The sequence below is a fragment of the Phymastichus coffea genome, unplaced genomic scaffold (genome assembly GCF_024137745.1).
Source record: "Phymastichus coffea isolate CEN01 unplaced genomic scaffold, Cenicafe_Pcof_1.1 PCOF00002, whole genome shotgun sequence".
In the NCBI taxonomy this organism is placed as follows: domain Eukaryota; kingdom Metazoa; phylum Arthropoda; class Insecta; order Hymenoptera; family Eulophidae; genus Phymastichus; species Phymastichus coffea.
This window is the reverse complement of record NW_026706813.1, coordinates 14,354,663-14,368,149: the sequence shown is the minus strand read 5'-3', so window position 1 is coordinate 14,368,149 and position 13,487 is coordinate 14,354,663. Positions and strand designations below refer to the sequence as shown.

The 13,487-nt window shown below is 41.1% G+C and overlaps 1 protein-coding gene across 1 annotated transcript; it reads left to right on the top strand.

Moving 5' to 3' along the window:
- The first annotated feature begins 215 nt into the window (after positions 1-215).
- Positions 216-811, top strand: LOC131663056 (uncharacterized). Its single transcript, XM_058933129.1, has 2 exons — positions 216-260; positions 350-811. The coding sequence occupies exons 1-2, from the start codon at positions 216-218 to the stop codon at positions 809-811; spliced, it is 507 nt and encodes a 168-aa protein (XP_058789112.1).
- The last annotated feature ends 12,676 nt before the right edge of the window (positions 812-13,487 follow it).

The window sequence follows — 13,487 nt, the reverse complement described above, 5'->3', positions numbered from 1 at the left end:
ATTTGTAGTAGTTAGTCTACTTTTAATAAAACATCAAGTTTTCCTTTACACTTAAATCATCGCTATATTTATTTAATATATTCACCCACCAAACGGACCTCAATTGGTGACCCCGACGTGATTTGAAAGGGTGAACGCGGTGAAATGAAAACTTTTACGTAAAATTGTTCGTGATCGTTCAGTGTTTGTGTATAGTGTAATCAACGCTTGTGAAAATGACTTTGACCAACGGTGTCGAAGGCGGTGGTATTTCCGGACAAGTAGTGAATGTGCACGCAGCACAACACTTTCGTGCGCCGCCATTTATGGAGAACAAAATTGAAATGTGGTTTTGGTACTCGAGGCACAGTTTGTCTCCTGCTCTATCACAGATGACAACCTCAAGTATTGTCATACCCTCTCGAGTTTGACTGAAAAAGCTATTGATCAAGTCGAAGATATCCTGAAGTCGTCGCCGGGTGAAAACAGGTACACAAACGTCAAAACGAAAATGATCGATCGTCTCACCGAGTCTGACAGTTGGCGAGTCCGTAGGCTTATGGAAAGCGAGCAGATGGGTGATAGAAAGCCTTCCGAGTTTTTTCGCAGTCGCAAGTCGCTTGCCACCTCAAACACTACCGAAGACTTCATCATACAGGTATGGAAAACGCGCTTGCCGTTGCAGTTGCAGACAGTCTTAGCAGCTTCTAGCGAGACGGACGTGGCGAAGATTTTGAAGCTCGCCGACGCTGTGCATGAAGTGAAACACACGACGAGCAAACAGGTCAACGCTGTCGATGATTATTCTGCACTGTCTGAGCAGATCAAGTAGTTGGCTATGCAAGTAAACGCAATAGCACAAGGACATGGTCTTAGCCGATCACGTACACGCGGCGAGCAGCAGATCGGAAACAAACGCGACAATACGCCAGCACCCGGTGCAAACGACCGACTCTGCTACTACCACCGAAAATTTAAAGAGAATGAAACTAAATGCCGCAGAGGTTGCACGTGGACGGAAAACGATGCGCGCCGTCATTGAACATGGCGAGCACCGACGGCTGCACGCAAGGCCGAGTTTACGTCAAAGACTTTAACATAAACAGATTTTTCCTCATCGACACCGGTGCTGATGTGTGCGTGTACCCGGGAAAATGGTTGTCTAAGAAGGTGAAATTAAGTAAGTACCAACTTTTCGCGGCGAACGGATCAAAAATCAATACTTACGGGTGTGTGCCTTTCAACTTGGACTTGTCTCTACGTCGCGAGTTCAAGTGGCCTTTCATTATTGCCGATCTAAGTGCTGCGATAATCGGCCTAGACTTTTTGTCGCACTTCGGTTTATTAATAGATCCGAAAAATAAGACTTTGATCGATAAAACAACCGGCTTATCAACGCGTGGATGCGCCAGCAATGGTAACGAGATAGCCTCCGTAAAAACTGTGATCGGTGAATCGAAGTACTATAAGCTCGTTGCAAAATATCTGGACTTGACGCGACCGCCGATCTTTCGTAAAGGATTAATTAAGCGTCGAGTCCAGCATCACATAAAGACCACGCCCGGCCCACCTATACACGCCAAGCCTCCTCGTCTCGACACCGACCGTCTGAAGGCAGTTAAGGCTGAATTCGACGTGTGGCTGCAGCAGGAAGTAATACGGCCTTCCAAGAGCCTTTGGTCAACGCCTATCCACGTCGTAGCCAAGAAGGATGGAGGCCTACGACCGTGTGGCGACTACCGCGCTCTCAACGCGCGCACCATCCCCGACAGATATATCCCACCGCACATCGAAGATTTCGCGCAAAATCTCCATGGGAAGAAGGTATTTTCGAAAGTTGATTTAATCCGTGCTTTTAATCAAATACCTATAGCGCCCGAGGATATCGAAAAAGCCGCGCTTGTAACATAACCTTTTGGTCTATGATGATGATGTTCGGGTTAAGTAATGCAGCACAAACATGTCAGCGTTTCGTCGACGAAAGCGTTCGCGGATTAGACTTTGTATACCCGTACATCGACGATTTTTTGATCGCGTCTGAAGACGAGGAACTACACTTTGAGCATCTTAAGGTTTTATTCGATCGCTTTTTGAAATACGGCGTCGTAATTAACGTTGGAAAGTGTGTTTTCGGAGTAAGCGAAATCACTTTTCTCGGTTATTCGGTCAACGCTGAAGGCATTAAGCCAATGAAAGAACGCGTTAATGATATTTTGAAATTTACTTTGCCAAATTCTATTAGAGGTTTACGTCGTTATCTCGGAATGTTCAATTTTTATCGAAGACTTGTTCCTCGCGCTGCAGAAATCTTGCAACTTTTGAACGATCTCTGGAAAGGATCGAAAAAAGGCAAAGGATCAAAAAAAGGCAATGAGCCCGTCAAGTGAACCGAAGAAGCACGCGCCGCTTTTACGAATTCGAAAAGCGCTCTCACGAACGCCGCTCTGCTCGCGCACCCCGCACCTAGTGCGCCCATTAGTATTGTCGTCGACGCTTCGGACTTTGCTATCGGCCGTGCACTGCAGCAACTCGTGAATAATGCTTGGCAACCACTCGCTTTCTACACTAAATCATTAACGTCAATCGAACGTAAGTACAGCGCGTATGATCGTGAGTTATATGCTATCTATCGCTCCGTTAAACGTTTTCGACACATGGTTGAAGGTAGACCGTTCACGATTTTTACTGATCATAAACCGATAACTTTTGCTTTTCGTCAGAATTTAGATAAATGATCTCCGCGTCAATTTAGACATCTCGACTACATTTCACAATTTACTACTGATATTAAGCACATTAAAGGCGAGGAAAACGTGGTAGCCGATGCATTATCACGCGTTGAAACAATTGCATCATCAGTAGATTACGACTCACTTGCTTCCGCTTAAAAAGCCGATCCAGAACTATGCGAGTTCCTCAATTCAGAAAAATACGTACTTAAACTCAAAAACGGAACAAAACGTGCATTTATACTGCGATGTTGCGACCGATGCCGTACGACCCTTAGTACCTGCGTCTCTGCGCCGTGCCGTGTTTAATTCTCTACACAGTCTATCTCATCCAGTTATGCACGCTACTCAGAAGCTCGTCACTTCACGTTTTGTTTGGCCGTCGATGACCAAAGATTGTAAAGCATGGACGCGTGCCTGCGTTTCGTGCCAGCAATGCAAAGTTACTCGACACGTTTCCGCGCCCGTTCAACAATTTGAGCAATTAGCTAATCGATTTGAGCACATTCACATCGACATTATTACAATGAGTCAAGGTTTTCGATACTGTTTCACGTGCATCAATCGCTTTACTCGCTGGCCCGAACTTATTTCTATGACCGATATGGAAGCCTCTACTGTCGCGAAAGCTTTGCTGTTGACCTGGATCGCTCGCTTTGGCGTTCCCGCGCGTATTACAACCGATCAAGGACGCCAATTCGAATCCGCACTATTTGCTGAATTATGTAAATTGTTAGGTACGAAGCGCATTTGTACGACAAGTTATCACCCGCAAAGCAACGGTCTGGTAGAAAGGCTCCATAGACAACTTAAAGCCGCTATCAAATGCCACGACGCCGACGATTGGGTATCCGTTTTACCGATTGTGTTACTTGGCATCCGTTGTACCATTAAGGAAAATCTGGGAGCTATGGCAGCCGAGCTTGTTTACGACGCTGGTTTACGCCTTCCAGCGGAATTTTTCACAACGAACATTGATCAAAATCCATCATCTAGTTTCGTCGATAACCTGAAAAAACGCGTCAATGATGTTAAACCTTCACCCTTACGTGGACACGGCGAGAAAAAAGTATTTATTTTTAAAGAATTGTCAACTTCGTCGTATGTTTTTCTACGTAACGACGCCGTCCGCGGCCCGTCGGAAACTACCTACGACGGCCCATATAAAGTCATAGATCGCAATGATAAATTCTTCTTAATTGATATTAATGGTAAAAAGGTCTATCTATCGATAGACTCCGGCCCCTTTTCACTGTAAGTAGCGACGTAGAAAAATTTGTTGGAAACGAACAACGGCGCACCGAAGACGACGACGATTATGACATTATAATGGAATGTAACAGCGATATTGTCAAGCTGGATTTAAGTAGGCTAAGCTCATTATACGTTTATACATTTTTTTTTTGTTCTTCCTTCTCTTATTTTCTTATATATGCGCTGATGTATCTTTATGTATCTTTCATGTATATTATTTTTTTTTCTCTATTTGCATATGTAGCGTTATCACTGGTAAGGGGGTGTGTGGCGGACGTGCTTTATCTGTTGATCTACTTGGTTAAAACTTTCAGTTTTTCCCCAGCATCAATAAAATAATTTAGTTCAGCTGTCGCGCGGCTGCCGCTTAACTGCAGCGCCGAATTTCGATTTTTATGGCGCTCCCGCAATAAATGAAAATTGCTTTGCGCTCTCGCTAATCCCTTGTTGTTAGCGACAAAACACGTCTCATCATCCTGCTTTCCCGTTCGTCCTCAGCTAGCCTTTTCACGGACTTCGTGGGTGGGACTTACCTTCCCCCGATGCCCAAGGGAAGCGTTTTCGCTGAGGTATGACGAGTGAATCGTCACTCACGCTAGAACTGCCGACACGCTTACATCTCTATTCTCTGCGAGATGCGCGGTCTTTGCGTAGACTAAGTCTCTACTATTAAGTATTAGTAGTAGTTAGTCTACTTTTAATAAAACATCAAGTTTTCCTTTACACTTAAATCATCGCTATATTTATTTAATATATTCACCCACCAAACGGACCTCTATGTGGATAAATTGTTTTCATTAATAATAAAGTAAATAACGTTTTCATTAATAATTGTTTATAGACCTATAAATACAAATTTTAATTCGATAAAGAAAAATTTTTTTGTCAATCGCTAGAGATCGTAGAATTTTTTTTTTATAAATCATAACTAACGCACCCAATGACAAATTCACGGCCGGATCCCGGTACGGAGACCCCGTATTCCAAAATAAACTGCTGATCCGATTAAAATTTCCCTATGTGTGTGCGTGTATTATTGAAAGAAAGTATATTTTTATTATACTCGTAATAATATACATTTTTAGATATATCTTTTTAACATTTTCGGTTTTCTGAACGCAAAGATGCGACTTGGAGTACCATTGCTTTTTGAAGTGTGCGCAGAGTCGCGTCTTCGTGCAGGGGGTATAGAAAAAGTGTTTGAAAAATGCTTAAAAAATGTTTATTATTAAGCGTATCCTAAAAATAAATTTTCTTTCAATAGAAGACGCACACGCATAGGAAAATTTTCATGAGATTGAATTTTTTTGGAATATGGGGTCTTTAACTATTCAAAACACTTACCTTCCCGAGCCACATGCGGATTTTCATGAGCCCACTGATGCTCATTGTGCTGATTAAACATTCCCTTCCGTACGTATGTTGATTCGTCAGTCCAGAGAATTCGATCCATAAAGCCTGGATCAGCATCTATTTCATTCAGCAAGAATTGACAGAACGCAATACGGTTCTGGGCACCTCTTTCATCTGTTTTGAGAATGTATAAGTAATATTCAAAATAACCATCGTGTATAATTATCTATGCTACTTAGAAAAATTGAGAGATTCTATGAATACGAATTAACAAAATTTCTTGATTAGAATTTTACATAAGAATTTAGCTTGAAAGCTAAAAAATGTGTACTTTTTAAAGTAAAGTAGCCGAGGTATTTTATTTGAATATACGTCTTTTGATACCCCAAATTTCTAAAAAAATTCATAAACTTCTAATAGACATGGATCATTTTGAAGAAAGAAAAATCAAGTAGGCAATCCAAGTTTAATACAGATTCCTATAAAATCCAATGCATTCATCAATTAATTTTTTTGTAAATTCAACTTGAGAAAAACTGTTTTTAGACTATAGTAGATTATTTTAAACTAACTACTACTTCAAAACTTGAATAAACTTTCTATCAATCAATTAAAAATGGATTTTTTTCAAATTTTTTTCGACCGAATTGTTTTAAATTTATTAAGATACAGACCAAAACTAAATAAGTTATCAAACAAGCTATTCTATTTATAACTTAATCGAAATAAGTAACCCTACTTTTTTTTTCATTTATTTCTTATAAAAATCATTCTAACTCATGGTCATCAAAGATTACTAGAAAAACAAAACGACGAAGTTACTCCTATCGGTTTGAAAATGATGGTCAGATGATATCCGTGAAAAATGAATGGTAATAAAATGCAATGAAGCTTGAGATCTTTCGTGTCGATTAATTTGCCAACAATCTATTGGGATAATTGATAAATTTGTGACAGCAAAGGGGAAGAAAAAAACACGGATTTCTGAGCTGATTTCGAGACTATAGCTACTTTGCCATTTGGTCAAAAAAGCTTAAACTAATGCAATAAACTCATCTCATAGTTTAAGGTTTGATTCGAGAAATTGCAGGAAAATTTTCCAAGAAATTTCGATTCGTTTATTTCTAAATTACACATTCTAAAAAAATTAGTTCTTAAAATGATGTTGAAGTTTGTTTCGCTGCAGAGCAACGATTTTTTTTTATTTAGGATATAGCCGCTATTTCGTGTCAAAATTTAATGGGCGTATCAAAAATAATAAAACTGCATGAAATTTTCAAATATATAATCTTTGCGATTTCATATTTTGAATATTTAAAAATTTGGTTGAGATCGCTATGACCAAAGCTGGCAACTAGCGATTTCAAGTGACACGCCCTTCTTCAGGAAAATCACGAGGCCGAGTTTGCGTTTCCCCTTAATTTCACGATTCGATCTTGCATTGTTAAAGAATATTACAAAAATTGTAGTTGCAAAATGAACATGTATACCGAGTTTTATCAAGATATCTTGTAAATTCTAAAAATGCCAATGGTTAACAGACATACAACAATAATAGCGAAAAATATACCTCATTTCAAATGTTTTGTAAGCTTATAATAACTATCAGATAATCAGTAAACCGAAAAAAAAGTTTTAATTTACTACAACACAAAAAGTCCCAACAGGAAATAACAAAATTAGATGTCAAATTGTGGAAATAAAAATTTTGTTAGGCAGTGAACTTGGAAAAAAATGAAAATGGACAACCTGAAAAAACGATTTTGAAAGCTTCTCACGAATTCCAGTTCAACTACAATCTTAAATGATTGATTATATTAATTATTATTATCTTAATTCTACTTCGGTGTACAACAATTACATCTATCGAATACAAAAAAAAATCGACCCGAAAACTGCAGAAATAAAAAAGTTAGAGCGAAAAAAAAAATTTTTCGACAAAACCCTTTACAATACTTCCTCTTCAAGGAAGCAAAACTGCAGTAACAGCCATAAAATAATAAAAGAAATCTATATTTTCATGAATAACTTACGAAGTTCCTGAACGGCTCTGTAGTGATATGCGTGTTGTCCATCATCCCGCATGACTCTTTGTGCCATACTGTATGTACATATGACTCCTAGATTTTCAGAGACTTCACGGGCAGCTACACGCAAACTCTTCGTCGGGTCCTCTTCGAAAACTTCAACGATCGGCTCATGCAGTTGATTTCGCAGCTCGCGTGGACGACCTCCATCTGCATTCGTCACCGCCACACAACCAGTATTTCTTAACCTCCGAACTGTGGTGTCGATGGTTCGGGGGTTAACTGGCCTTCCGTGTTGTGCCGACCATAGTTCAGCAGCTCGTCGAGATCTTCCAAGCCCAGGCCCAGCCTCACCAAAATAAATCACCATGTCAACGTACTCGTCGATCGTGAATTGACCAGCCATTCTGTTGCCCACGATGGAAGTCGCATTCGCGCCGTAATCGTCGACATACAAATTGATTTTCGTTAGAAAAAAATGAAGATAAAAACAAATGCGTCTCCTCGTGGTCATTTTCGAATTCTTTCTTTAATTTTGAAGTTTTTTGGTTTGTAAGTTCCTTACCGTGTCAACATTACACATTTCAAGTGTCGCGTTAGCGGGACGCAGGCGAGTAGGAATGAAATGTTTATGAAGCCTGGCCGCAACGGACACTATAATATAATAAGTTGGCTAAAGTGGGTGTGGCTAAAAATGTAGAGTTGAATTACTTCATATCAATTGTACAGTGATATGCCCGCATCACTTATAACAATCACAATTTATTTTTCCGTTAACGTACATCAGGATATTTCACTGGCTTATGAAAATATTTTGATGGAAAAATCAACATGACAGCGAATAACTCACAGGACCGTAATGATTAATTTATTTCTTGCAAGAAAATTAATTATAAATTATTTAACTCACGGGTCAAGGTTTTACCACGTTTCCAATTAATTAACGAAAAAATAATATGACATAACGTGGTAAAGTTATAGTCTCGTGAAAATAAAACATGAATAAAAAATTACCTATTGATTTATGCATCTATAGACATATATGGAAAGTCCTAACTGTGTACCAAAATGTTATAGTATAACGTGAAAATTATTAAAGCATTGACAATAACTCGTATAAGTAAACTTGGAGGTTGCGGGAGTAACGCCTCAGCGTCAGTGGGCGAACGACGATGATGGTTTTAAACTTTTATTTCGACAGGCATGTCATTGTCGTGTGTCGTTCAAATTTTGTTCATTGATACATGATAATTTGAAGCCATATGTAACGAAGCTTTCCATTAGTTTCGTCTTGATAAATAAATTCAAAATTGCTTGTAGAATTGTGTTAGTTTCGATTCAATAATTAGGTAATCAGTAACTTGACCTTAAGATGGTATAAAAATTGTTTAAACCCATACGGTCAAGCTACGAGAAAAATGCATTTATAAAAAGGTAATAACTTAAAAAAAAAATTATAATTATTGATTAATTACAAACGCGCATCACTCCATGCGCTAATTTGGACGCTTTTCTTTCTCTGTGCCACACGTTCTGCAGTTTTGCAGCTACAACTCGCAAAACAACTAGGCACATAATATATGTATTAGTTATTAAAATATGAATAGCTTTTCTAGGCTTTTATTAGAAAAAAATCGTTTTATAAGGGTCTTCTTCTATATTCTCAAGCTTCCTTTGTTCTTTGTATATCGAGTTGTATATCGTTTAAAATAAAAATTTGTAACACTATTTCCAGCTTGCAATATTGGTTCTGAACAACTTCAATAGTATATGCAGAAGAGAGAGAGAGAGTGAGTGAGTACTAGGTAGGATCAAGGAAGTGTAAGTTGTTTAGAGGTTCTATATACAGAGAAGAGTCGCAGTTTTTTATTTCCCGGATTAGGGAAGAGACCGCACCTAACCGGCATAAAAACCCCAGTCACAAGTGGGGAAAAGCCTTTTAAATGCGGCAACTTTATTGATAAAAATTACAACCAAATAGAACGCAAACGTCGAAATAAGTCCGGCGCAGAGGCGTCGCTCGCCTTTGGGCTCTCGCCCTTACAACTTTCCGCGTATGTGCGCGCGTAATCCGGTGGATCATCCGGTCCACTTACCGCTTGTCTCAGGACTCGTGAGAGAGGGACAGAGATAGAGAAAGTGCCTCCGAGATATAAGGCACGGTGTAGCCCCGACGTCTCGGGAACGGGGACAGCCCTCGCTACAGCGTCGCCTGAGTAAATTGGTGGGCACAGAGCCGCGTAGTTGGAGGCACTTCTGAGGGCTGGTCGCACTCTCACCTACGGCAGCAGGTCTCCCTGTCCGTGGCCCAGTAGCCACGAGTCGCTGATCGCGGTGACGGTCGGTATTCTCGCCGGTACCACGACGAACACTTTTCTGAAACGACGAACACTGTCACCGCAGCGCACAGAACAACGATAGAGTTCGGGTCCGTCAAGGAAGACGTACGAACTTGAAACTGAAACTGAAACTCGGGAAAGCGATGCTCGTCTTATAAGCGCTAACGATAGAGAGACAAAGAGCGCTACTTGAAATGCGAGAGCGTCACACGGTCGAACCCCGCACATACCGCACCGCGGTCGGTTGTCGAACACATGTTGATAATGACGTGCTGGTGCATCGCACATGCATCACAGCTGATCTTGTCCCAGACGCGGCACAGGTAGCCGGGAAAATATGCCAGCTTATCGCGAGATCAGCTGTGATGCATGTGCGATGCAGCCACGCTACACGAGAACCACAGACGCTTCGAACACCCAGGCGCAGATACCGTAAACAGATTCCATAATTAGCAGAACTACTAACGTTGCTACGATAAATATTAAAACTATGTATTCGTAACTAATGCAACTGGTATCAACAGTGGCAACGGGTAAATATTTTCAACGACTGTCATAACAACTTTCGCAGTAAAACCGGTAGTTGAAATAATTTTAGTAGGCTAAAAGTGGTATAGTCAACTTTCATCAACGTCATGTCAAAGAACAAAGGAAGGTTTAGTGGTTTATATTTTCACAGACAGCTCGACCAACTTTTAAAACTTAAAATTGCTCTGACAAACAATCTTGACAAGTATGTAAATTTGGACTTGATGAGTGCAAGCCAGTTAGTGCTATTGAGAAAGGCTGTCACAAGTTCTCACGTGTCTATACAAGATACACTTTGTCTGGGATCATTCCTCGTGTCACATGGTGGTGTAAGAGGATTCATTGAAAAACCAGTGTGGCTGTTGGATATAAGCATTGCAGCACGCATGATCACGCAAAAGTAAGTAAAATCTTATCACACGCGCGCACGCACACACGTACGCATACGTAGGCACACACACGCACGCGCGCACACAAAAGTGCAGTGCGTTAGCGAATGTACAATCTCCCGTGTCCGAATACACGCATACGCCCTTGCACTCACGCAGACATACACTCGCACCCTCAAAATAATATTAAATTTGCAAAGGGGGGGGGGGGGGGAATTTATCTTCGGAAACACAGCCAAGTGCGCCACTGCTATGCCCCGTGCGAGTTAATAAAGGGTCCTTTTCCGGTAAAGGAAGCCGGCGCTGACTTCCACGAGAGCGAACCTATCGCGACGACGGGAAAGGTGAACAGAAAGAATCGATATGAGTACAAAGAGGCGATCCCTTTTTATTTACGCCAACGAAAGTACATCTACGGATGTTACAAGTACAATGGTGGTGAGCGCGCTCGCTCAATCCTCCAAACGCGACAGCAGGCGGCGACTAGGAGCGTAATCGCTCAACTATCATACGCGGCGAGCGTATAACATTTAGGATTCGCTCAATTAACAATCGCGACAATTCAATTCGCGGCGCTTCACCGGGCGAGAGCTGGTACGTGAGAGAGAGTCACGGAATAGAGATGCAACAAACCCACCGGGTGGCCCCTCCCGCGGCTCGCTGGTGGAGAGCCGGCGACGGCGAAATCGCAGTCCTGCCGGTAGTGGAGATCGTTGGATCACCGGCGGCGGCTGGTTGGCAGCTGGCGGCCGGGATCAACTCCTCAGGGGTCTGATGATGATCGTCGGGGAAAGCTGCTCGAACAGCAGCCGGAGACTCGCCACAAAACTCTTTCTATCGTCCTCGGGTGTCTTTCTCCTGGCGCGTGCTCTAGCGCATCTCGCGCCGTGAACTTATTAGCGTACGGTCACTCTCTCACTGTCCTCAATCTCTCCCGCTCTCTTAATTCTCGCGGCGCTTTACGCGTTCTCGCCCATTCCTCTTCCTCTCTCGCTCTCTCTCACGCTCTTCGCGCTCTCGCTCCTTCCCGCGCCATCTTCTCCGCCAGCCGCGCTCTCCCCTCTCCAGGCCCTGCAACGACACGACCGCGTGAATGCTATATTAACCATAGCCACGCTCGGCCGCTACATCCGTGCGAGGAGAGAGCCGCGCACAGGGTTAGCGAACATTGCTATCAGCCCTGTCACAAATTAAACTTGATTTTGTTCCACTCTCCATCGTTGTGTTTTAAATTGATATTCTTTTAGTCGTGAGATCTAACCCTGATGTTCAAATAAAAACTCTAAATTCTTCATTAACGTTTCGTTTCTGGTTTAAGGTCCCATCGAAATCTTTATTAAAAAATATAAACTTTTTAAATTACATGGCTGTGATGTAACGCAAAACATGAATGTATAGGTACAATTGTTACCTTAATCTATGATTTTTCGAGACGAAATTTTAACAAATAACTGAAAGAACATCAATTTAAATTTTAAATTAATGTATATTCGATGGTGTTCCGCGGGATGGGCAGGACCGAGGGTCCGCTTTAGCCGCGCGCGTCGCTATGCTCCTCGCGCACCTTTCCGGACAATCAATAATTTCCACTGGCGTTTTAATTATTTAATAATGATTTTCAACGGAAATCGCGATTCTAATTTCGTAGACGGTTTTCATAATATTTATTCTTTCTTGGCATCGTTTTCAAAAACGATCTCTCAATTATTAAAGATTATACACTCTATCAATTCGTTTTGTTTATTTTGCTCTTCGTAAGCAACTTACTTTGTCATTTTTTTCATTAATATTTCAACGGAAAAAAACACTGAAAAAATTCATGCGGACGTGGAATACTTTCAAGTTTAACATATAAAAAAAGTCAGACAGTTTTCTTTCTTTAATCTTCAAAAATTCTGAAGCTTTATTCTCAGCTTCCCTATTCATAATGTGAATATTACATTTTTTTTCAGTTTGTATAGTCAACATAACATAAACCAAGATCCAAGAAATATTGGTTTGCACAAGACAGTGTGGGCATTAGAAAAAATATATGGCTGCAAGTTATCTGCGAATGATCCTTGGGTGAACGTTTTCAGAAACTGGTTGAGAAGAGAAGGAAAAAATATAGATGCACTCCTCTCCTTTCAAAATTCTCATGGCGTCGTCACACCAGATGATGTACTCCAGATACAAAATTATATTCGTGTATGTCTTAACAGAACTGTGGGAACAAAAAAGGCAAAGAAGCAATCGGCTGGACCCTCACTGGTCGAAGAGGATCGGTAACAATTTACGAATTGCAAAAAGCACGCACCCAAACACTCCCGCGGAACGAATTGCAAAAAGCACGCACCCAAGAGACTCAAAATTGTCAAAAAATGCACTTCTTTAAATAATGGAATTAAAAAAAAATGTTCAATGCTAGAGCTTCCGGACTTTTTTCGCCTTAGTGCTTAGCATTTATAGGGACAGAAAATACTCGTGAACATTAAAAAAGTAACTAGTAACTACATTTTTTCCTTTTTTAAACGAAAAAAGTCCTATTTTTTATAAACTATTCACCGGTTTTGCCCTTTTTCAGCTGTTGGTAAGTGATAGGTATGCGCTTATTCTGAATTTCATGAACATCAAACACTATTTTCATAACTTATGATAGATGATTTCCATGTATTTTTTAATGTAGAATACGATGGTGCTTTTGATAATGGGACACTCACCAACGACTCAAGAAGGGAAAAATCGCTAATAATTTTTAAAAAATATGACATTGCGTTACGCCCGGGTTTTGGACATTAACGCGGGCACGATCGCGGAGGTAAGCGAGAGGGTGAGCACTGATTCTACGCTCGCCGCTGCTGCTCCGGCGGCGGTGTTGCTGCTCTCCTCCTGGGTGGCGCAAAGGTCCTT

What these genes read in the sequence shown, in the direction of transcription:
- LOC131663056 (XM_058933129.1), top strand. Translation starts at nt 216, where the DNA reads ATGACTTTGACCAACGGTGTCGAAGGCGGTGGTATTTCCGGACAA. An exon ending in GCGGTGGTATTTCCGGACAA is followed by an intron (nt 261 to 349) that starts GTAGTGAATGTG and finishes CTCGAGGCACAG; the next exon opens with TTTGTCTCCTGCTCTATCAC.